Raw genomic sequence first — 26,272 nt, 5'->3', positions numbered from 1 at the left:
TCGGTACCTGTATCTGTATTGGTGTTCATGGCTGTATCAGTACGACACTATCTGTATTGGTAGAAGCATTTATCTGTATTGAGTTTTTATATCTTTATCTTAAGGTAGTAGCGGTATCAGTATCCATACTTCTCTACACTAGGTTGGTCACATTCATACACTGTACACACCAACAACAGCACAATCTGGTCCTTGTTACAACCAGTATGAGTCATTGCAACAGAGTCTTGCCTCAGACAGAGTCTCACTCACACTCACACATAGTGTGACACTCCCCTTCATTTTCTCCCTAACCTTCCTCACACTGTTTCTTTCTCCACCCTTGCCTCCCTCACTTGCACCCCTCTATCCCTTCATCCCTCACTCCTTTGTTCCCCAAGTCACTCACTCCACTTCCTTTTCGCCAGTTTCACCACTAGCATCGTCCTCGTCTTCTTCTCCCTGCGAAAAAAACACAGCGAAATAAGCTCCTGGTTTGTGGTTGCAATTAGCAGACAAACAGATATAGCAAAAGCAACACAGTGCTGTGTGAGCACGCAGACACACAACATAAACAAGGATTTTAATTTGTGTGTTTATGCAAAGCCAGCGTTTGCTATTCAAACCAGCCGACCACAGCCAATTACAACCAATCCAATTACCTTATACATGCAACACTTGATATCAAGAAAAGAGTGAACAATGCTGCGATTCAAACAAGCACATGCAGGGGAAAGTGTGTGTCTGTGTGTGTATATCTGTGTGTGTGTGTGTGTGTGTGTGTGTGTGTGTGTGTCTGTGTGTGTGAGCTGACCTGCAGGTTATTCCCTGGTTGGCTCATCGTCATGTCTGATTGGCTGCCTGCCGGTTTCATCACATTGCACCAGAGACAGAAGCAGACCTCGTGGCCTCTCACCCACAGGTCTCTTCCTTTCTCTCTTTCTCTCTCTGTTTGTGTCTCAGGCCGATTCAGCCGAGCTCAGAGCTCGGAGCTCAGAGCACGGTGTGTTGGCTGACTTTGGTTTTGTCTGGCAGGCCGAGCTGTGGGGAAGCACTTTGATTGAAGAGACAGAACAAAAGCTCACGCTGCCATCTTTGAAGCAGCTGTCCTGTGCATGACAGTGTCTCACCAACAAAGTTAACAAACACACATAGAAGAATGTTGCCAGACAAATCCATGTGCGTACTCTCACTGATATACACACACTCACACAAATACACACACATTCTCATAGGTATGGAGACGTGTGAGCCTGCAGGAGCAGCTGTGGCACCTGTAAATATGTATCTAACCTGTCTGCTGCAGTGCTCACACATAACAGTCAAACGTCCCTTTCTTCATACCTCACTAAAGCACACACACTCATAAAACACACACACACACACACACACACACACACACACACACACACACACACACACACACACACACTAACACACACACTAACACAGAGACATCTGCTGCTTATGTCTTAGTTAATGTGGGCACTATAGCTTTATTTGAATTTGTTCCAGCTTTAAAAGGCATTCAGAACAACAGCTTTCTTTCCAATCTGTTATTATGACTGTATGGTAAAAGGTGAATAAAACTATGTAAGTCCTGATTCTTTTATTTATTCAATTATTGTTGTTAAAAACATCAAACAGTAAACATGCCCCCTCACAACTTTCTAAAACCTTAAAATGTGCCTCACATATTCTTCTTCTAAAAGCGTCATCTGCCTCCACACATGCCCTCGATAAAGTTTAGATGCAGGATTGGATTTTTCTACGTTAAATAATCTGTTGAGAAGGAGGAATGCAAACGTTGATAAAATATTTAAAATGAGTCATTTACAAAAAGAACAGCTATATGACATAATACTTTATAATTTCTTGGGATTCAGTCAAGAAAAGCTTTAAGACAGAGATTTAAAAAAAGGGATGGAAATTGGCAAGAGCAAAACTCAAATATTGACATAGCTTGAAAAGCATTTCTCCATATGATGATGTGTTAAACCAAACATTCCAGCAAAATATACAAATTCTTTCACTTGACTGTTAGCCTGGAAGACAGGGAAAGGTTAATGAAGATGTACTCATTCTTACATACAAATAAACCTTTCAGCCTCAATGTCGACCATCATCTCCTCCTTTGTTCTCTCTACGCATTTCATCCAATCATCCTTCCGCTGGCAGGACGAAGGAAGAGAAAAGAACGGTTAAACACGCAAGAGCAGAAACATGGGAAAGACTGGTTGGGATAAAGGAGATTGGAGGTAGCTGAGGGAGAACGACCAACGTAGTTGCTGCCATGAGGCGATGTTGATGTGTTGAAGCACATAGAGCGAGCTAACTCTGCCTTTGTGAGACAAACTCAGTTCACAGTTCAGACAGACAAGCGTGCGTGTGCTGGCAGGCTGCCCCTGCTTTAGCCCGGTGGAAATGATAAACATTACAGCGAGCTAATGGACGGAGAAGGCAGCGGCCGCGGCCTCTGATGCCGCTTTATCTGCTCTCTGAACAGCCAACACCAGATTGCTCCCAACCTCCACGGCCTCACACAGGAAGGTGCGCTAAGCGAATCACCGACCGCACGGGCCAACAATAAAGCTCAGGTTTGAATTTCAATCAGCCACTGACCGGGAGAGGGGATGGAAAGACGGAGGCAGGAAGTTAGAAGGAAAACTGATGAGAGGTGGAGAGATAGAAGGATGGAGGGATGGGCGGGAGAGATGAAGGGGTCAGGGGAATGAGAAACAGAGTATGAAAAGGAAAACAGATGGAGATATTTTACATAGAGGCAGATAGATGGATGACAGGTGGGTGCGATGAGGGGGACAAGGCGGAGAGATAATTACTAAGATAGAGAAGGAGTTAAACCAGTGGAGAGAAAGAAGGGAAGGGATTACAACTTTACACCGGGGTGGATAGATTGGCGGTGGCAGACAGAGGACGAGGGGGAACGCAGAGGTGCAGGAGACGAGGGGAAACAGGTGATGTCAAACAGAGACCGAGAAAACGAAAAAAAGAAACTGTGTTTGAAGAGTAGTGAGGACGGTGAGCGAGGGAGGAAGTCCTTGCCAGAGGGGATGAAAACGTCAAAAAGCAAACACTGATGATTTATTTCTTCATGTTTTTGTGTTTTGCCAGCTGTGCCCGGTTGTGTTCTCTCCACACTCACCAACTTAAACAGCATCAATACGTTTGCAAGCTGCACACATACACCCTGCCATTCATAAAGACGCAACAATGGCCTCCCAAGATGTATCAGTCCCTTCTCATTTTCCTGAAATTGTCAGAATCAAAGTGCTTTTAACAAGGCAAGAGTCGGTCTGTCAAAAGAGCTCTGGAGCAGCAGAGCTGGAGACACATCTGCAAGAGTTATTTTTAAATCACAAACTACTCCCTGAGTATTTGGCAGTATTAAAAATGCTGGAGATATACTGGAGCCAAACTGGAGGTGTGTGTTGTATCCAAGTGGAGGAGAAGGTTAGTTAACTGTAAAAAAAAATAGAGTAATGTTGAAGTGGGAGGAGATATTTTTGGTGTCCAAATTTCCATAAGTAAAAGAGCTGTTTACTCGTGCATTGAAACGCTAGGGGAGTAGCAGTGGGAGAGTATTGCTTGGGTGGACTTGAAACTCTTCATGGTTGAATCATGACCTACAAAAAATGAGCAGAACAAGGCTTAAAAAATAGGGTTACAGAAGGAGAAAAAAGACAACCATGACTCTCCATGTCTAGTCATCAAGCTAAGAGTATAGCTGCACATGTTGACATTTGTCTCCAGGAAGTGTAGAAAATTTCATACGTAGGCTTTTGTTAACGGTGACTTGGTGTCAAGGTCATTCTACTGCGTGTTTAGACAGAAATGCAATTCACATTTTAGTGTTGGAACAATAGTTTGAAAATATGATAAGATAACTTGACAAAGGATGTTGGGACATACAGCAAATAAATGTTTGTACAGTGGTTTTCGGTGGATATTTGTGGTGAATCTCCAGTGTTCAAAAACATGTGAATGATGAAGAGTTAAAAAAACGTGCTTTGTTTTCTCACTGAATGCATCAAAATTCTTACTTTGACAACAACACTTAATAATTTTGGCAGGTTTGGTGCAGAATTTTTGTCACAATGACAAACATTCTGACTACCCATGGCTCCTTCTCCATAGCAACAGCAGCTGGCTTATGGAAAAATAAAAGTCTTAGGAGTTATACAACATAGATAAAGAATCAACGATTTATCCGGAATGAACGAGAAATATGTGAAAATCTTGACCACAATAACATAAATCTGTACGGTTGTTAAATCAGGGTTTTATCCACGGAGAGAAATACTTCTTCAACCTTCGATAGATAAAAGTGAATTATTACAACTGCTGTAAAAGCTTGGCAACGAAGATTGAATCTCTCCAACTTTTCACTCTACTTTAAAGGTGATAACAGGATGGATGTAGGGAAAATCCTTCTTCAAACACGCATACACTTCCCCATCTCCTATTTGAGCCCTGTACTTTTCACTTTTCAGAGACCAAACAGGCCCCAGTCTAAACTGACAAGAGACCAGCGCTGGTGGCGCAGTGGTTAGTGCGCCCGCCCCATGTATGGAGGCTGTAGTCTTCAAGCGGGCGGCCCAGTTCAAATCCAGCCTGTGGCTCCTTTCCCGCATGTCATTCCCCACTCTCTCTCTCCCTGTTTCCAACTCTATCCACTGTCTTATCTCTACATTAAAAGCCCAAAAATAAATCTTTAAAAAAAAAAAAGAGACCAGCGCCCAATAGCCAATGGATGGATGTTGGCTTCACTTGTGTTGACAAGTTTCAGAGTGTTCAGAAGTTTGATGGAGGGATGAGGAAGGTGAAGGAGTGAAGCGATCAGATAAAGACGAGGCCCGTCTTGTAGCTGTCCTGTTTGCATGTGCGCCTGTCTCTGTCTGCATGGATGATAGAATATGACGCTGACTTAGTGTCTGACACAGACTGACACAGACTGCAGATAGCAAGAGATTAAATAGAGAGGAAGAAAAGGGAGGGAGGGAGGAAGAGGGACTGAAAGAAAGAGATGAAAGAGGACAGATGGATAGATTCAAATACAGTGGTGCGAGCCCAGTGGAACTCTGGATTCACTCTCTTTTTCCTACTCGTATCCAACCTCTTCCCCTTTATCCCTCACCTTCACTTTTTGTCCATCTCATCATCGCTCGTTCTTTTGTTCTGCTGCTCCATTAACAGTTTCCAAAAGTTTCTCTCTCACTCTCTGTCACGATATCCAACTGGCCATGATATGTGCCTTTTTTTGATTTAGTGTTACTGTGACTTTGTCGCTTTCTCCTCCTCCCCCCCCTCTCTATTTCTCTCTCTCTCTCTCTCTTCTTGTGAGTCTCATATTAAATTTTAATTCCCTGCAGTGGAGAGTCACAGAGCCTGATAGTGACGGAGCCTGACGGAGGCATGTTCAAGAAAATATAGACAGAGTGACAGCTTAGAGGGTGACACACGTGTGTTAAACACTGTGTGTGTGTGTGTGTGTGTGTGTGTGTGTGTGTGTGTGTGTGTGGACTAAAAAGAGGATCATAGACATGTGTTCAAATTTTTCTATCTGCAGACTTTTTGCCGCTGTTATAGTGTGAAAGCTGTTTGTAATGTATTTAGATTAAGACTAGAAACTCAAAGAGAGCAAATGTACACAAATGTTAAATATCCTCCATTTCCCAAAGTCATTTGTGTGTGTGTCTGTGAGTGCGCACGAGCCTTCGTCTGTTATTGTGTGTGCACCGTCAGCAGAAAGTTGGCACTGAAACTGATAAACCATTATGCACGACGTGGGAGTGCATGTTTATGTGCCATTTTGTGTGTACGTGTGTGTGCGTGCCTTTTGGTGTGTGTTAGGTTTAATGATCTTTTTTGATGGTCTGGTGTAGCGGATATTGAGATGGATGGTCCATATGCTCTTTATGGTCCATGCATATTTCATATTACAGCAAAGCAGAGCAGAGCAGGCATTGCTTATATGGCCAGGATGTTGCACTGGGACGTGGGCTGACTTTATGAGAGCTCAGATACACATCCCACTGCTTTGTCCCCTTTGAATAAACGCCCCGAGTATACGAACAATACAACACATTTCATAACCCCCTTCAGAAAGACACCTACATATCCATAAAGTTTAATGTCGCACATGGAATATCAGATCTTAAAAGCACCTATGTGGCCACCTTTTGTATGAATCACTTCTGGGTGCATGTTTGTACGTCACTTAAGACAGAAGTTTAGTTAAACTAATAACCTGAAGTATCTTTACATGAATAAACGCCAACTTTGCTTCTTTCTATTCCCTTTTATGAAACACAATAGTAATACAGCCCAAGCCTTTTTCATTTCCTGGTCTTTCTTGAAAGATACCCCTTGGCACACAGAAAGTTATGTCTCTTATGCTTCCGGCAGCAGCAGCAGCAGCAGCGGCGGCTGTTTGTTTTGAATAAACAGATGAAGAGCCCAATAGTTAAAATGAAAGAAATCCTGCGGAAACTCCAACTTCATCAAAAAGAGTGGTACAACGAAAAAAAAGGCATCAAATAGTTTCATATTGTGGTGCAATATTTCAGTGAAGAAATGTATTCATTTCAGGGGAGTGCAATGAAAACCATCCACTTAAAATAGGGATATGTTAGCGCAGGGTTGTTGCCAAAATAATAAAAATAAAGAAGGGTCTCTGTGGATTACCACTTAAATTAAAGCAGTAAGTCACTGTGAGGTATGTGAGCTCAGCTCAAACACAGACGGGAAAAAGAACATTTTGTTGGGGGGTGGGACGAAATTGCTTTGTCAGATCCATAATACGATACGAAGAAGTCTGTCACCCTCCAGCTTACATGCACAAAGCAAAGAATTGCTCATCAAGTAGACATATTTGCGAGAAGCTATTGTGCAGCAACATGTGGGAACTGTGCGTCCTCAGTTGCTCTGGTAAAACCCCTGCAGAAGCACTGGCATGCACGAGGTCCTCGTGAATTGCCATTTTGCTGACCGTCGTAAGGTGATTGACAGGTGGGCGCCACATGTAGAGGCGTATCGATTCCATGAGAAAGTGAGAGAGGGGTAGAGAGGGAGGGCGGGGCAGAGAGATTGACAGGTCAGCCGAGGAAGACAGAAAGGGAAGGAAGAGGTGTCGTCAGAGGAGGAGTGAGAGGACGTCAGAAAGATTGAACCTGAAATGAAAAATTGAACGGGAGACGGATGGAAGGACACTGATAAGGATGGAGAGACAGAGGAGGAGAGGAGTGCCGAGGGAAGGATAGTTTTGGGGGGGGGGGGGGGGGGGGGGGCGGTAGAGGTATGTTCCACTGATAGACTGTCGAGTCTGACAAAGTCTTGCTCATGTTCAGTGGAGAGAAGCAGCCACATCATGAAGCACTGACACCCCCAACACACACACACACACACACACACACACACACACACAACCACACACACACACACACACACACACACACACACACACACAAGCTTGAAAAATGAACCAGCTTATTAGTTCACTTCAAGGTTTTTCTCGAAGCACACCTCAGCTGCTAATATTGAAATTGTGCGTGTGTCTTTTTGTCGCCTGTCCACAAGCTGAACACATTTCTTTGCAGATAACTCCATTCTCATTACTGTCCGACTACATTTACATTGTTGTTTCACTGTTTGAATCCACTCTCTGTATATTTCTGACAGGTTCATTTACTGGACTGTGAGGGAGATATAATGCAGCAGATCAGACTCGAAGCGCAGCATTTCTCTGGCCAAGGTTAGGAGGAATAATAATAGAGAGACAAGCAAAGCTTTAGCTGCATCGCTCTAAAACTTTTGAGTTTTGTGCACTCAATAGCTGTTTCCACTCTAACATGTAGCACCACTTGTCACTTGTGCGCCTATTGTGATCAGAGTTAAAAGTGGCATTGATAGATTTTTTTGGCTCGTTCATCCCCTGACAAAATCTTTTTGTTTCTGTTATCACTTTGGCCCGCGCACTGTGGAAGGTCTCGGCGCTGGAACATCTGTGCCGTGCTCGTCTTTTATGTTCTGCTTTGATAAAGGATAAAAATAGAAAAACTCTCCAGATGAAGTAAGGCTCATCATTGTTTTTTTTTGTTTTTTTTTGAGTGCAGGCTTTCTTTTATTTCCTCCCTTCATTGTTTTTGCTCCATTGATTCCATACAGCAAAAATAATTTTCCTAAATGGGTAATTGAGCACTTATCGCTTAGATTAGCAATGTGTCTCAATCTGCATGCCTTCATTTCAGGCCTTTGTGCCTGAGTAGATGCAAATACATTAAATTAATTATCCATGTCACAGTGGATTAATATAACAACCATTATACTTGATATGTAAGACCTCAATGTCATCCATCTGATAAGACTACCCAGATGCATTTAAACACTTAAAGACTTCATGCTGGCGCCTTTTTGTCCGACTAAGTCTATTATTTATCTCACTGACCTTTTGCAGTGTGTGTGTGTGTGTCTGTGTGCGTGTGTGTGCGTGTGTGTCTGTGTCTGCGTGTGCGTGCGTGTGTGTGTGTGTGTGTGTGTGCGTGTGTGTGTGTGTGCGTGCGTGTGTGTGTGTGTGTGTGTGTGCGTGTGTGTGTGTGTGTGTGCGTGTGTGTGTGTGTGTGTGTGTGTGTCTGTTTGTGTTTACCCATCTGTCGTACCCCGAGAGTAACAGAGCTTCTATTTGCACCTTAAATCCATCTGTTAGATCTGTTTGAAGCGTTGTTGCTTTGTGTTTCTGTCTCTTTCTGAGCAAATTAAAAGCGATGTGAGAGGAATGTTAATTTGTCACAACTTCCATTCAGGAATTATGGTTTGGTTTGGCTTTTTTCACTCACTGTCTTTAAAGTTACAGGATTTGAAATTCACATTCAGAGTCCTCTTTATAAGCATAGACTCCACATCAAATCAAACACATCCCATCTCATCTTACAGAACAAGGACAAATCCACATTTTGCCTGTAGTCCTTAGTAACACACTACTCCTCTCCCTCTCTGCTTTTAGCCTTAATTCTTTGTTCACTTTGCAACTCCCCCCCCCCCCCCCCAAAAAAAAAAAAAAAAAAAAATTATATCTCCCCTTGAAAACACTGCAAATCAGAATGTGCCACGGTAATAGCTGCTGATTTGTGATAATGTGGAATCCTAACAAGTGGTACTTAATTAACCATTAGAGAGACGGAGAAGAGAGGTGTTGGATAAAGAGGGGATGGATGGGTTTTTTTCTTCACAAAGCAGTGCACCCCTGTAGCCCCCTTTTTTTTTTTTTTTTTGCTACAATGGATCCATAGCTAAGGCTTCATCGGTCACCATGGAGACTAATGTTGAAAGCCAGCTGTGGTTTTGTCTTGGAAGCCCATTAGGCTGGAGCTCAGTTGGCTCTCCTCTCTGTCTCGCTTTTCTTTCTGGCTTCGGCTCGGTGTACTCACAATGGCGAAAATATCCTCTCCGTGTTAAACTTGTCTGTGATATCAGACGTGGGTCAAACAACTGTTGCAAATCATTCTGAGCCTTTGTTTCACCCCGTTTGAAGAGGCTTTTTTATTCTTACATTTGCCAAGTTGGCCACACACACACACACACACACACAGTTGGACAAGAACAAAGCCAAGTGGGTTTTTAATAGTTCCCTTTTAGTAGCTGATAGCCTTTGTTAGGTAGACCCCACCCGCCTTGCAGTTCAAAAAGGTTAGAACAAGTGCAAGCAGATGAAGAATAATTTGCCAAAGCTACCTGACCTCTTTGTGCTTGATGAATGACATTACTTTTTATTCCACATAGTCCTCCTCTATGGCCAAAACACCGCTTCTTGCTCCGGATTCCTTATTAAATTTGGCTCCGGAGAGGGATCTGAGTAATGTTGTTGTTGTTGTCATCCCTTCACTGGAGCCCTTTTCCCCGCAGCCCTGATATTCAAGCCTCCAGACCCTAAACCCAAACACATCAGTCAGCGGGACACAGGGTGCCATGTGACTCGGCCAGGAAGTGGGGCGGGAGAGTGATTGTTATGCAGCGGATTGATCAGGTTTCATTGGACACCGCCGAACGATCAATCTGTAGGACTGTACACACAGGCGACCAGGCGGACGTGTGTGTGTGTGTGTGTGTGTGTGTGTGTGTGTGTGTGTGTGTGTGTGTGTCTGTGTGTGTGTGTGTGTGTGTGTGTGTGTGTGTGTGTGTGTGTGTGTGGTTTTTGCGCTGGCAGGGTCAGGACCAGTGTTATGTGTTTTGGGGGGCAGTGAATGCAGGAATCAATAGCTGGGTCAGAGGGTAATGTCTCGCTGAGTGCTGAGTCCATACACAGCCATCAGACAGGATCACTATCAATCATCTGGAGAGCTTTGGGAACATACACTCTCTTTCTCTTCTGGCCCAGTGTCTGATGGGATCACTATTGCTCATGTAAGGGCTTTAGAAGCACAGACGAAGGACGATGGAGGGAAGGAAAGGAAAGAATGGATGGGGCTAAAGTGATAGAATGAGACAGAGGGATTGTTTGGTATCGGCAGATATTTGGTGGATGACACTTTGCGGGTTTGGAAGGTAGAAGAAGCCTTAAAGTGAAGAACCCTTTGGAGCGTAAAATAGGCTGGGTGGGCTGCTTGTGAAGTGGACGATAAATTAAAGTTGAAAACAAAATCAATAAACACACAAATTAAGGTAAAGACCACAACTCTTATCCGGAGGTTAAACAACATTTTTCTTCATCAAAGCGTTCTGTCTTTCCCCCTTCCCTTTCTTGTCGTTCATCCTCACCTCCGCCCACATCTCTGATCACCCCTCCTCTTGCTTTATTTTTCCCTCCTTTGTCTTCTTATTCGGCGTGTGTTTCGGCCCTTGGCTTCCAACCATCTGTTGTTCCAAATAGTTGTTCATTTTAATTTCCTCTCAACCATCCATCAGCGTCATGTGTGTTCAGACAAAAACCCCACTACATAGAGCATGTGTGATTGATTGCAAAGGGGGACATGCATGTGCAGGATACATGCTACGGCGTTTGTCGATTGTAGCTGTGTGAAAGTGAGACCGCTCAGTTGAAAGGGCTAACACCGGCTGCCATGAGGGTTTCATGCAGCTGGAGCACTCTCTCTCACACCACTTTGTCGATACAGGCAAGGAGAGGAGGAGAGAGGGAAGAGGGTGATGGATGGATTGAGGAAGGAGAAGGGGAGAGGAACGAGTGCCCAAAGCAGGAGAGGAGAGAGACAAGAGCAGCTAAGAGAAGAAGTAGGAAAAGGCTGGAAATAGAGGAAGATTCTCAGCTCGTGTTATGGGATCATGTCAGTGCCGCGTGTGAGGCGGCCTGGCAAGAAACCCTGTTAGCTGTAATACTTTGATCAATTACCAATGATGAACCATCACTCTGCAGGGCAGGACTGTGTCTGTGTGTGTGTGTGTGTGTGTGTGTGTGTGAGAGAGTGTTTAAGTCTGTCTCTGTGTGTGTGAGCCTGTGGCGGCCTTGGGAGGAGGCAGCATATTCCAGTCTATTGGACACTCTCTAGACAGGTATTGATTTCAATGGGGAGAATTTAGAACCTACTCAAGCACTTCACCTGAGACACATCCCCACCATCCCACCCACCTACCCACACCTACAGGCAGAGATCCAGGGAGATCGGTGGATGGAGATGATAAGAATAAAGAGCGACAAAATAATGAGTGTGTTCCTCTTTATGCATAATATTTGTTTGGATATTAAAAAAAATGCGACTGTGAGTCACTTTCTGTTAGTTGTTCAGAAAAAAGACAGAAGAATCTTTTCACATGTTTATTTGTCTCGACTGGAATCTGCTCTGTAAACCCCATAGAGGACATTTCGTAAGTAGATTATTAGGTTCATGGTTTAAGTTATAAATGAATGTTAGAAGCCCTATTTATGGGGCGCTGATGGCCTAGTGTTTAGGTCGCACACCATATACAGAGGCCATAGTCCTCCAAGCAGGCGGCCTGGGTTCAAGTCCTACCAGAGGCTTCTTTCCCTGCCTGTCATTCCCCACTTTGTCTAATTTTCTACTCCATTGCCCTATCAAGTCAAAAGCATAAAACCCTAAAAATGTATCATTAAAAAAACCCAACATCTTTATGGGTTTAAGTACGGAGGCTGTACAGTCCTGGAAGCAGGCAGGCTGGGTGAAAATTTGACCTGTAGCTCATTTCCTGTAATATCCGACTCTATCCACAGGCCTTGGATTCAAATGCTGCACACTTTTATCTGTCTCTGAATGAGCGGTAATGAAAATAGAAATAATAATAATTGACAAGTGTTAACAACTGGCCAACATAATAGTGATAATTTGTATGTTGTGCTTCTACAGAATGTAGCCACGGGTATGCTGTAGTGGATAAAACATACAAGGAAAGACAGAGACTGTATTGTTATTCACCAGCAGTACGACATCATGTTGTCAGTGGGGGACATGTATACACATAGGTGTTATTTTTTAACACTCTTTTCTGCATGATGTTTCTCTGGCAAAAAAAAAAAATAGACCGATACCCAGGAAGAGAAAAATGGATGTAAGGAGACAGAAAAGAGATGGGGGGGGAGAGAGAGCGAGAGAGAGAGACGCAGAGCAGAGGGAGTGTGAAGAGGAGGATACAGTAGGAAGGACTCCTGTCTGTGTTCAATGAGAGCTGTATTGATGCCACACATCTCTGGGAGTCTCCATTCAGCGGGGGAGCCATTCAATTATACCTACCGCTCCGCTGGCTGATTGGAGTCCTCCCCCAACAATGTTAGCATCTCTGTACCGAAACAGAGTCGGGATTAAGAATTCTGGCCTCGAGAGGCAGAGTGGCTTTTAAAGTCCTGATTGGAAATCATTTGTAACACTGCTGGACAGGTTTAATCCAGCGCGGCCTTGTGCCCATCAGCGGTGTCTCCTTTGATTTCTGTAACCTTGATTTATCTTGGCGTGCATGTTATTTATTTTATTTTCTATGCAGCCCTCTGTTGCTCACGCAGTTACACACACTTCTCTCCTTGCAACCCAATAAGCCACAGTTTTCTTCTTTTGATCTCTGAAGTCTTAGTAGTTAAAAAAGAATGAGAAAACTTGGATCCCTTCATTATCCCTGTGTCTGTGTGTGCGCCGTAAACCAAAGCCTCACATGTTACATACTGCACACTGCTAAAACACTGTTAAAGCTAGAGGCATCTCTAATGAGAAAAATATTGACAAGGACAATAATCCCTGAAGGGATCGGGTTTCTCATCGTGTCTGTGAGGTTGTGTGTTATTCATGTTCCATCTCTGATTCATGTGATACAGATTTAGACTTTTTTGTATCTATCTGACAAAGTTTTTACATGTGAAGTTGTTGTTTAAATCCTTTATTTTTGGGGTTTTCAATTACTACATCAGTACAGCAGCACAAAAATTCCCTACTGTATGCACTCATGTACAAACTGTATTTACTCATTTGGACTTACCTTAAAAATTTGAGTTACTTTATAACCAAAAATTGGGTCATTCTTATTTCCAGTAGAGTTTTGGAATTGTTGTAAAAGGAAAAGCTTGAGTATTCATGAATTTACATAAAGTCCTGTCTTGACCTTGAAGTTCTAGTAACTTTTATTATGATTTGTTGCTGTATACAATGACTGTTTTAATGAATTGAAAACTGACTTTAGGGGCGCCGGTGGCCTAGTGGTTGGTGTGTGCACCCCATGTCTGGAGGCTGTAGTCCTCAAAGCTGGCAGCCTGGGTTCGAGGCCGACCTGTGGCTCCTTTCCCCACTCTTTCACTCTCCGATTTTTTGACTCTATCCACTGTCCTATCTCTAAATAAAAGGCGCAGAAAGCCATAGAATAAATCTTTTATAATGGACCTTAATGCTAACTAGTTTACCGGGTCACAGTGAACCAGTATCTGCAGTGACGTGCTACACCGGAAGCTCCAAAATGTTAGCCATCGCTTCCTATACGGTAATCCTCATCAGAAAATAGACAATCATTTTCAAATTGATGAAAATAATAAAATCCCAAGATTATTTAATAAAAACAATTGAGTTAAGAGAACCCAACCTGTGGTCAGATCTTTGTGTTTCCTTATGCCTTACTCTCTGGTTTACATATCCACTTTTTCCAAGGCCATGGATGATACTGTTCATGAGTTTATGTCAACGAAACATTCTCATACAGCTGCGGACCTGTCATGACAAAATGAAATAAGCCGTGTGAATATTGTACCTCAGTATGTAGCATTTAAACTAATGCATCACAGGAGCGTCTGAGCATTCAAACAAACTCTTTATAAATCTTGTAGGTGTAGAAAACAAATCACAGATAGACCATCAACATGTAAAGAAAAGAATCTATTACACTACCAGAAGAATGTGTGTGATGGTGTTCTTGTTGCTATGGCTGTGTAATGTAGCATGTCCTATTTTTGCAATAACATGTGTTTTGTGTAGTTAGTAATACTATGCTATGACTTTGTCATGGTTGTGGAAGAGGAGAACTGCACTAATTGGGTTAAATCTTTGAGCTTGGCCCCCCTCCTCTTTTTTTCTCTAAAGTCCTACTGACAAAGAAGAGCAGAGTAAGCTGCTCCTCCGAGCTCTTGTTACAAAAAGGAATGATTGCTCTTACTGTCAAAGTGTTTTATGGATGCACAGTGCTCCAACAGGCCGGGCACATAATAGGCAGGCAGGGGGTTACTCTGTGGCATTATGTTGCCTACCACTGATTTATATAGGCAACATACTCTCTCTCCTGCTCTCTCCTGCTCTCTCACACACTCTCTGATGTGATTTTACAGTAGTGACATTGATCCAGGCCCACTTTGATCTTGCTCTTAGCTGTTGCTCCTTCTTGCTCCCCTCCCGCTATCACCCTCTCCTCCCTGGTGGCCAGACTCTGCAGCTTTTAACCCCGACTACCCCTCGTCTTATCCCATAAATCCTTCCATCTTTCTCTCCATCATTCCACCACTCCATCTCTCTTGTGCTTCTCTGTATAAGTGTTCTTTTACTCCTGGAAGCCTCTCCGCTGCTCCAGGGAATTGTATGTCGCTGATGAAACCTCACACTCCCTCCTATCAGCTTCAACTAGTCAGGTATCACGTATGCAGGGAGGAAATTAGCGTTGATCCAACACTGAAGGAAAGCGAGGCATCAGGAAAGAGCGGAGAAAGGCAGCACATCACGGGATTTTTTATAAAGTACTCCACCTCTTAGATTCGGTATCTCTTTGTCTCTTCATCTTTTTTGATTTGATTTTCAGGGAGCATCCACTCTGCAAAAAAAAAAAAAATCCAATCTCATAAGGAAGAACAAAGATGCCTCTTAAAATAAGCTTCACATTTGAAGATAAAAAATGAGAATCATGATGTTTTCAGTCAGCGTGCATTTTCATACAGAATTATTTTAGAAACCAGTTTTTAAAATGAGAATATTTATTGAATCCTCTTTTGTCTTGAAGCAGACTGAATGAAGAATCTGATCGTGACTGGTATGAGATTGTCACATCAACTTTTCAGAAAGAGAAACGGAACATTTCCCATCAAGACGGCTTCTACCTATCTGTTTCCATTCAAACTCAAGCTAAACAGTGCATCCAGTTCAGGGATCTTTCATCCTGCTGACTCAAAATTATTTTAAAAACGTTTCATTATTTGAATGAAAGAGTGTATTTCTTTATTCATTCTTCATACTGCCACACATCATCGTAGTGTAACATATAAGAAGTAAAAAGATGTTGGTAATGACCTACATTCTCACTGTGTAACTCAGAAAAACCACAGCTGAGAACAATTCTATATTTCATATTAATTAAGACAAGTACACTAAAACTTGGAATAAAGCTTCAGTCTAAGAAAAACCCTTTAATTCAATGCTTCAATTTACAATCACAAATAATAACAACTCAACACACAGACAGGCTTGTTAAGGACTTACAGTTTGAATAACCACAGCTGTGACACACTCAGGGACTTCTAATGTGTACCACTGAAAAAAGGCATCTGCCCCCCATCCCTCGCCCCCAACCAGTCCATCGCTTTTAGTAGTCACTCATTGAGGCACATAGGTTCTTCATAGTGGACAATAAGAAGTATCAATCCAGTACCAGGGCTCTCAGTACACATAGAAAAGTAGTCCTTATGTACGTGTGGACATGTTATCAGTGTAGTATGAAAGTTTAACTCAATTTAACTGTAAAACATTCACATACAAGCACTCTTTGGTTTAAATTTTTAATCTAACTGTGTAGAAAATGTACAACATTTCAGTATCACTACCAGAAAAGATCCACTTTTACAGAGGCAAGCAGCCCTGTCTACACAGTACATATATATTTTGTGTTATAAAAATCCATACACATTTGTTTTATCAGATTCCTTTTTTTCTTTCCCAGTTATCTTACACACATGTATTATGTCATTGTGAACAAACGAAACAGCAGAATTTTAATTAAAGAGCATGCTTTTAATGTCTAAAAACCTTCACGTTTACATCAGAACACGCTCCTTTCAGCACGACATCACTCTTCCATCAGATATCCCCGTTTGCTTATCATTGACAGCCTGTAAGAAATACACCATGTTCTCTTGGATAGATTCTTACTCAACGATGTTGATGTAACACTGATACTGAATTTGGAGACTCTTGTATTAAAACAGCCCTTTTTTTTTATTGTAAGTGTTTGTTAGTAACGCTTCCCATTCACACGTCCTTTTAATGTTTATATACTGATGTTTGGTAGATGATGGTAGGATGCTCTGATGTCACACACGCACAGCCCAAAGCTTGCGAGCAAAAACACTTAAAACAGAAAAACACACATTGTTACACAGGGGGAATCCTACAGCCAGTTTGTATTTTTGGCAGTGATTTATTTTCAGATTACTCAAAATCCTCCAAGTTGCCCTCCCACTCATTTTTCTCTCTTTCTTTCTGCCACCATCCCTTCCTCTCGGAGGAGAACTTGCTTTTCTTTGGTAGCGTAAAACTCTCAAACCACCTCCTTTTTTTAACTCACTATCTGCTGCACACTCTACTCTTCTCTTTCTTTTTCTCTCAATTTGCATTCACGTCTCCCTGCTGGAACCAAAACTCATCTCTCTCTCTTGTTCTATCTCTCTCTCTGTCATCTCTGTTATCCACTATAAATATAGTTCCCTTGAAGCATTTTTGTGCTTTTTTCCCCCAACACTAATACCACAAGAAGTAAATCTGTTCTGCAGGCGAGTAAATGATGTAATGAGAGAAAGTGAGGAGCAGAGAGGAGGAGGAGAAGGACGAGAGCAAAGGAGGGATGTTGAACAATTAATCTTCCGCTGCTGTCACTCTGAAAGGAAGGGATGAGAGGGATGGAGAGCAGAGGGAGAAAAGACAAATTCAGGAAGGATTTGAAGAGAGCAGGGAAGGAGTGATGGAGAGAGGGAGACATGGGGAGCCGTGTTTCGATCTTCATTTAATAATTGAATAATAATCTCCCTGGAGACATGACCTAGAACTGGCAGAGAGGGAGAGAGGCGGGATCAGGCGCAGGACGACACTCTGCTGCCCCCTTGTGATTTTAAGATGTCACCACTATAACAGGCTGTGTGTGTGTGTGTGTGTGTGCGCGTGTGTGCACATGCTCATCGGCGTGTGTATGATTTACAACTGCAACCTGTCTCTGTCACACAGATACAGACCCGCGTCTGTGACGGGGATAGAAAAAAGGGGGCTTTTGGATGTCAGGAAAGAATCTATTTCACTTTGTCACACAAACTACACACAGATCCCATCCCAGACACAGAGTCAGACCTTATCTTCCTGTCAAGCCGAGTTCTTTTTAGGGTTGACGCTGATATATGAGCTTTAGTGGGCTAGGGGGAGGGGGGGGGTGGGGTGGGGTTAAAAACGTAGCCAGGACGTTGACGGCTGACGTGAGTGCAGCGTTGCGCTCAGGTTGATGTACGAGCAGTGGGGTTAGGGGACAACGCTGCGCTGACACCAGGAGAAGGAGCTGTGGCCCTGGGGCCTTCAGTTCATACTGAAGAGCCAGCTCCGCATTCTCCGCATGCAGCAGCCCTGCAGCCACAAATACACACACACACTTACCTTACACACACCTGCTTTGTGTTATTAATAACTCAATAACTCTCAAACAAAGAGTTCTTTGACCCCAAGTGAACATGCAAGATGAAACACCTTCATCAAATTCAGCAAACACGACACAACAGACAGTGATGTGAGAGGGTGAATCTGGTGTGTGTGTGTGTGTGTGTGCTTGTGTTGTGTTCGGACCAACATTGTGTGTATCCAGAGATGTTGCAGAAATAAAGCCAGCAAGTAGAAGTAACAAGCATGTTAAAATACAAAGTGTAGCTCTCATTCTGATTGTTGTTAATCTAACTCTTTCCGTTCTCTCTGTGTGTTTTTTTGTTGTTCTTCTCAAGTCTGCGTAGGGAGGGTTACACCATGCAGGTGAATGTCAACGACTACCTGGACATCTATTGCCCTCACTACAACGACAGCCAGCGCATGGTGGGCACCGGGGAGCAGTACGTCCTCTACATGGTCAGTTACCGGGGTTACAGGAACTGCGACCCTCAGCTGGGCTTCAAGAGGTGGGAGTGCAACCGTCCCCACGCCCCCCACGCGCCCATCAAGTTCTCGGAGAAGTTCCAGCGATACAGCGCCTTCTCGCTGGGCTACGAGTTCCACGTCGGACAGGAGTACTACTACATCTGTAAGTGGAATCCAAACAATAATCAATATGTTTTTTTAATGTATACTGTATCACCAATAAATCATTTTGTATGTTCTCAGAGCATAAACAACTAATGGGAACAAGAGCAGTGGTGCTAAAAACTCTGCCTCTAAAACCAAACATGTTTTGATTTGATTGTTTAATGGATTTGGTGATGACTCTATGTGGAGTAGACAAAAAGGCTGTCCTGTCCTCAGGTGATTTCAGACAACAAATTGCTGTTTCACATCTAATCAAATCACGCTACCGTCAAGCAGGCTCATCAATTTTGTTCAGAGCTAATCAAATTATCTCACAACAACTCATGCTGCTTTGACACTGTATAAATAATAGACTTTGAGCTTGTCATCAAACCACTTTAAATGAAGTATTTCATAAATGTCTCATGCATTAAATGGGTATATAATGAAGGCAGTGATCATTAGCGCTGCATCGGATGACGGGAGAAGTCTCCCTGAGAGTTTTTGTGCTGCAGCATCAGATAGCTGCTCCGTGTGGGTTCTCCTGCCTACCCAGCAGTCTATAACATCCAGGGTAGGTCAGATGGTCACCCTAAATAGCCCCTGGGTGTGGATGTGTGCCTCTTGATGTCATCCCTGTGAATGACTGGTTAGCTGCACTGCTTTAAGCATTTTAAAGCAATCCTTTTTTACTCGTCAGAGTAAGAAAAAAAAACCTCATGTTACCGATACTGTTTAAGGTGGCCGTCTTTTATTAAAGTTTTTCCTTTTTTGCACCTACTGTGCTCTGTATTTATCATTCTATAACATGTCAAAGCAGACATGTCTTATCTTTAAAAGTAGTCCATTATTTTTTAATAATTAATAGCGATATTATTACTATTAAAAAAACACACTTTATTCAAGATGAAGATCAAATCATCATCTCACGTCAGAGCTTCAAGATAATATTCATTTTGATGATTCATCTTTGTGGTTCCCGCAGTTTATCAAGTGAATTCAACAAATAAGTTTGATATTTTGGACTGCCAATAAGATGGTTTTGTTCATACAGTGGCTTAAATGTGCTTGTATTCCCTATTGGTGTGTGAACAGGCTGTGTATGCGTCAATCCCTTCGGACAACAAGTTGTTGGCCACACTATTGAACAAATGAAGTTATACATGTGTGTTTAATGTTGTGATGTTTGGCAATAAAATGTGTTTTTTATCAAACATTTTAAAACCAGTAGTCTCCCGGTCTAAAACATGTTTTAAGTCTACAAAAAAACTTAAAGGGCGGTCGGTCTTCACTTTAACTCTGCAGAAATATGTTCATTTGAGTTACAGTTACCGTACTAGTAAATACAGCACTACGTCACATGCAGTCACTGTGTCATATTAGCCGATGTGCCCCAGTGCATCTTGGAAGAAAATATAATGATGCGCCAATGCAGCACCACATCTTTCTCTTACTCCTATGGCTAGATTTGAGGTTGCTTGAAACCAGCATACTGTGAGAAACTGATGCTCACACAGGTGTAGATCACCATTCAAAGAGATGTTAGGGTCATACACATTTTTTATTCATTTTATTGTATATTAACTGTGTTTATTTGGAGAACACTCATATCTTGTATCCAGTCTGGTAACGTTGACTGGACTGATGCATCACTTTTGATTTGTTACCGTGTAGTGCGGCAATAACCAGGATGTAAACATCACAAAAACACATTTTAAATCAGTTAATCAAAAACACTCAGCTTTGGTCGGTTATATAACCAGGACACCCAATGTTACATTACATTTAACTTGTTTACATTAGAATCTTTAACTTTGTTCCAAGTCTCTTTTCTGGTTTTAGCTTGACATTTTTTCTTTAAACATCCCAACATAAAAGACCTGAACATGTGTTCTTACCAAAATTATCAAGTATGTGATCATGATTTAAGTAATTTTGATGACCTTAGTTAGATCTTTGGCACACCACCAGGGCAATGAATGATCTATTGTGCATTTTATATTTCCACAGCCACACCCACCCATCATCATGGCCGCAGCTGTCTGAGACTACGGGTGTACGTCTGCTGCTCCACTGGTGAGTCTCGAACTGTGTGTGTGGTTTTATTTCGGTAGTGTGTGTGTGTGTGTGTGTGTGTGTGTGTGTGTGTGTATGTGTGTGGTGTTTGACCTGCTGTAATGTAATGCTTGGACCTGTTTGCAGACTGTATTTGCACCCATCTGGCTACTCCACCATCTGGCGGCCACCGGGCTACCCACAAACCCACATACACACACACACACACACACACACACACACACACACACACATATATTCACAGACTTATTACTCAAACACACAGTGGCTGCATACAGATGTACACACAATCTAAATACAGTCTGAAACAGGCAGAGCTATTAATACTCCTGCTGAGCTTCCCCTGCAGCATTTTCACTCACAACACAGAACCCCCTCTTTGCTCTTCTGCTTCTTCTTCTTAATCTTCTTCTTCTTCCTCTCTCTTTTTCTGTCTCTGTCTTCTCTCTCTCTTCTCCTGCTCAGCAGAAAGGAGCAGCTCCAGCTTTGAAGGCCCCTCACCCCGCCTCCTCCCTCTCCTCCCCTCCGTCATCCCCTCTCTCTCTCTTTCGCTCCCTGTCAGAATCCATTTATTACTGTGTGCGGTCAGTGGGTGGCTATGTATATGTGGTGTTAACCTCTCTCGCTCTCTCGCTCTCTCGCTCTCCTGCCTTCCTTCAATCTCTCGCCCCTCTCTCGCTCAAACACACGTACATACACACAGACGCACACACACACACACACACACACACACACACACACACACACACACACACACACACACACACACACGCACACACACACACAGACTCTAACACTCACAGAGCTCACACTTATACACACAGACTTTGATCCCTGGCCTGTCCGGTCCTTTTAACTTCCACAGCCCTGTAGTATTAACCTCTCCTCCCTTTCACACCCCGGCTCCATCGCTCTCCTTCTCTTTTCACACACTGCCTCTCTTCAGCTTGATCTCCCTCCCCTCTTCTCTCCCTCTCTCTCTCTCTCTCTCTCTCTCTCTCTCCGTCTTTCTCTCTCTTCTGCTCCCTTGTTGTGGCTTGTCAGTCTCTCGGCTCCGGGGGATTTTTTTATTTTATTTTAACCCCTACACCCTTGCCTTGCTGTTCCCTAGGCTGTTCTCTCAACATGTCGACTTGGATGTAATTAAAATCCTTTGGGTTTGAGGAATGGTTTAACCCCATCCAACCTCACTCTCCGGCTCACTCGTTTTCTGTCTCACTCAATTTTATTCTCTCTCTTTCAGCCTCTGATGTGGATGATGAGCCAGAGCCTACAGAACCAGACTACACGCTTAGACCAGGCATAAAAATCTATGATATTGGTGAGTCACACACACACACACACACACACACACACACACACACACACACACACACACACGCACGCACACACACACACACACACACACACACACACACACACACACACACACACACACACACACACACATACACACACATACACACATGCACGCACACACGCACACACACACACACACACACACACACACACACACACACACACACACACACACCTAAAGTAGATGTGAGTAAATGTGGAACATCAGGACCTTCTGGACATATAAAACAGATATGAACTCATGTTTATCAGTTAGAACACATCAGTCTCAAATCATGTGATTCATATTATTCACAGTCATGCAACCATAATGAAGTTCAAGGTTAATTATGCATCAAACCACAAAAACAGACTAAAACCAACAATATGTTTTTCCATCTCTAGTAACGTCTGAACTGTTTGTGGAATATAAAAGTCCTTAAATATTGGTAATACATTGTTATAATCAAAATGAAAGAGACTTAGCAATTTCACCAAATTACCGGTGTAATACAGACCTGGTTACTTATTAAAGCTACAGAGTGGTAAATGTGAGACTCATACTCATTGTCTAAAAAATAAAAGCGTACAGGCATTTATATGTCATATATTATAGATTTTTAAAAAGTGATTAAATCAATTTAATGATCACAGAACTTTAACAAAAGTATGGGAAAATTAATTTCTTGATTACATTTTACAACATTTATATTGAAGAAGAACTGAAAAATAACGACAATATTTTCTTTTATCTTTAATTTAAATGCATGTTTTTATTTCAGATTTTCTCATTTGTTTAAGATTATTTTAATGTCGCCATGATTTTCATCTTCTCACCTTTTAAGTTATAACTTTAGTCTCTTTTTTCCAAACACCGTCTTTGATGCTTCATTCAGTCCACGATCAGATAGCAGGTCAGCCCTCGTCGAGCCTAAAAGGCTTAATTCAGGGCAGCAGAAAGCCAATAAAGCCCTTAGTGTGGCTCCAATGATATGATGATCTGTATGGGGGGAAAAAAGCAACAATTTTCATCATCTCAAAGCTTCTCTGATTTGGATTATCTCTTAAGAGGACACTGATGAGAGAGTGATGTCAGTTCCCCCCCCCCCGCATGCAGTGAAAATGTCACACTCATTTCTTCATGTTGATTATAACACAAACATTAATTATCACTAGAGGTAATTTTTCAGACATTTTGTGGGTTAATGCAGAATCAACAGACAGCTAAAGCAAAATGTGACCTTCAGCTCAGATAACTTCACAGCACCAGCAGGCTGTGTAAGTTGCTAATGGTGCTAATAGTTACAGGTATATACTCATTTTAACACTTATGGTCTTCACCGGGACATGCACAGAACACAGAGTTCCATGGTAAGTTAAAGAAATATTCATTAAAAAAAAGGAACTGTTGTCCAGATTTGCTGTACTTTGCCCTTTTGTTCTCCCATCAGGATTACACAACTGGTGGACTCGTGTGAATCAGGCCAAATCTGCTTGCTCTGGAACAGTATGAAATCTGGCTGTCAGTAAAGGGACAAGCTGAGCAGTAGATCAATAAGCGACAGACTTAAAATAATCTCTCAGACGATCATGTGGTTGCCTCTCAGTGCTATGGTAACATTCGCGCCGCAGAACAAAAACAACATGTACTGTACAGCTAGCGCGGCCCAGCTAGCTGCTTAACATTACACAAGCAGACGTGGAGATCAATCATCATCCTGTCTCGCTTCAACACTCTTCTCCAAGGTAGCCTGTAAAATATGAGCTTGTGTTGTTAATCTACTTGTGTGTGTCCGTGTACGCCTGCGTGTGTGTGCGCACTTGCGTAATAAATCAGTCTGTTCTCATAACTGTCATAAGAAAACTCATCACCGGCTGTGGCAAATGGCTGCAGGTCATATGAGTCTGCTCAGATACCCCTCTCTCTATCTTCTCTTCTTTCTTACACATTTTTTTCATCCCGCTTTTCTTTCTCCCACACCATCTTCTTTCTTCATGCCCTCCTCATCCTCCCGCCCTTTAATTCTCCATCCAACATTTTTCCTCCCAGTGCACAAGTAGGAACGCAGTGGAGAGGAAAACCGCAAAAAGTCGGTTTATTCACCTTTTGATGTGTGAAATTGAGTTGTTTCCCTGCTTTAATTTCCCCCCCCCCCCAAGACGATTTACCTCTAGGGTTATGAGTGCAATAATGCTGTCACTGTGATTTAAGTTGTATACATCAAAATCACTCTATATATAAAATATATTCCAAAGTTATTTTGTTACTGGATTGGAGTCCTTAAGCCGCACTTATATTTGTCTCTTCATTCTTTAGCTGTATGTATTCATTCTCGTCCTCACTTTTCTTTCTCTCCTGCCAATATTAAAAAAACAAAGGTGCTTATTTCAAGTGCAAAAATATCCACTTTTACTTAAAGACTCACATTAAAACCAGAGCCACAGAATAACTGTTGCTAGTATTTAGCAAACGGCTGACACAATAAAAGAGCACAAATTAGCCCGCCTCCTGTGGTTCACTTTTACCTGTAGGGCTGAGTTGCCAATAAAAATTAATATGAAAACCCAAATGGTGCCAAAAAAAAAGGAAGTGAGGAAATCAGCAGGGAGCTGTGAAATGAACCGAAAAACAAAGAAGCTGCAGTTTCCTATTCCCTTCCCTCGTTCTCTGCTCCTGACTGCCGATCAGACTCATCACTTCCTAGTTTTAATTCCTGTTATTCGCAGTTCGCATCAGCACATCCACCCAGACACACCAATCTGCCTGATTAATGTGTCTGAAAATGTTTAACTAGGCTGAATATTGCGGGCTCATGTTGTAAACCTGGCCGTCTCTCCCCCTCCACTGCTCATAGTTTACATCCTGTGCTCTGCCTCTTTCAATCAGTGTCCACAGCTTTACAGTGGTTCCCTCCTGAATGCGGCCTCTAGTATTAGATTTCATTTAGATCTCATTTACTACACAGATGGAAGGGTGTGAGCAGCTCCCAATGCAGCCATGTGATTACTGATGACTTTCAGTGGGAGGATACTCATTTAGCCACCCTGTTGGCTCCGGTTTTTCGCAGCTGATGATCAGGTCAGGCCATTTGCAGAGGAATCAGAATGTTTCTCTTTAATGGGGTTTATTGTTGCTATTACCACATCTCTGAGGGACAGTGTGTTTGTGGTACTTTGCAAGAAAGATTAGATTGTGTATCTTTGAGGAGCACAAACTGAGCACCATCTCTGTTTCTGTAGCATTTCTTTTTAGTCTGTTGTAAAATGTTGGTAATAAACTTTAAAGTGAACATATTTGGTTTCTACCTTGCAGTATTGTGTCCATTTTACAGACACTATAGAAATGAACTCTGAGTACCTGCTAATAAATGCACACAAAATGTGAACTTCAAAACATTGTTGACATTGTGCCAAATCATGTTTAACTTTAAAGGCATCAGAGAACATTATCAAGAAACCGTTCATTAACACAAGGTGTGCATGCTGAATGCTCAGGTGCACCGATATTAAAAACACAATGTTGCAACCATGAGCTTATGCACATAAAACAGACTGCTGTCAACATGTGGCAAGGTATGATTACGAAAGGTTTATGGCTGGTCTGTTGTTTGTATTTGTATGTAGATGTCCCTAGGACTGTCCCTGATAGGGATGCTAAAAAGACATGTTAGCTGGAAGAATTTTAACAACTAAGACTAAACTGCACAAAATTGTGATTATATTCATCATTCGGTTAAAAACTTCACTGCAGTGTCATTTAAAGCGTAAAACATATCCCTCCCAAACCATGTCATTCTTTTTCATTACATACAGACTTATACAAAGGGGTCTTCTCTATAACATACCAGGATCTTCTTCGTTAAATAAGGTTATCAGCACATTAACGCTGTAAATCCTCATGTGACCGAAATGTTCAGCTCCCTTTAAATAGTGTCATGAAAATCTAATTAAAATACATTTCATGTCCGAGAACTATGACAGAAAGCACCATGCTTAAATTTAGCTCAGACAGAAACATGGCTTCAGTTGATAGATACCGACAAACACAACCACAACATGTTCACTCACCCACACACGCACGCACAAACCTCACACACAGACACATACTCTCGTAAACACAATCAGACGATGTCTTCTTGTTCTTGTCAACATGACATTCAATTTCATAGACGCCTCTAGGTGTCTGAGCTTTCTAATTATCG

The 26,272-nt window shown here is 42.3% G+C and overlaps 1 protein-coding gene across 3 annotated transcripts in view; it reads left to right on the top strand.

Moving 5' to 3' along the window:
• efna3b (ephrin-A3b) overlaps window positions 1-26,272 on the top strand; it is a 62,630-nt gene that overhangs the window by 31,049 nt on the left and 5,309 nt on the right. For all 3 annotated transcript variants that reach the window (XM_065957867.1, XM_065957866.1, XM_065957868.1), the window contains 3 exons: window positions 18,383-18,675; window positions 20,667-20,732; window positions 21,976-22,053. In XM_065957867.1, the coding sequence (XP_065813939.1) occupies window positions 18,383-18,675; window positions 20,667-20,732; window positions 21,976-22,053 (437 nt within the window). The remainder of the gene's footprint in view (window positions 1-18,382; window positions 18,676-20,666; window positions 20,733-21,975; window positions 22,054-26,272) is intronic.

Source organism: Labrus bergylta, chromosome 8 (genome assembly GCF_963930695.1).
Source record: "Labrus bergylta chromosome 8, fLabBer1.1, whole genome shotgun sequence".
In the NCBI taxonomy this organism is placed as follows: domain Eukaryota; kingdom Metazoa; phylum Chordata; class Actinopteri; order Labriformes; family Labridae; genus Labrus; species Labrus bergylta.
This window is presented reverse-complemented; position numbering and strand designations above follow the sequence as displayed.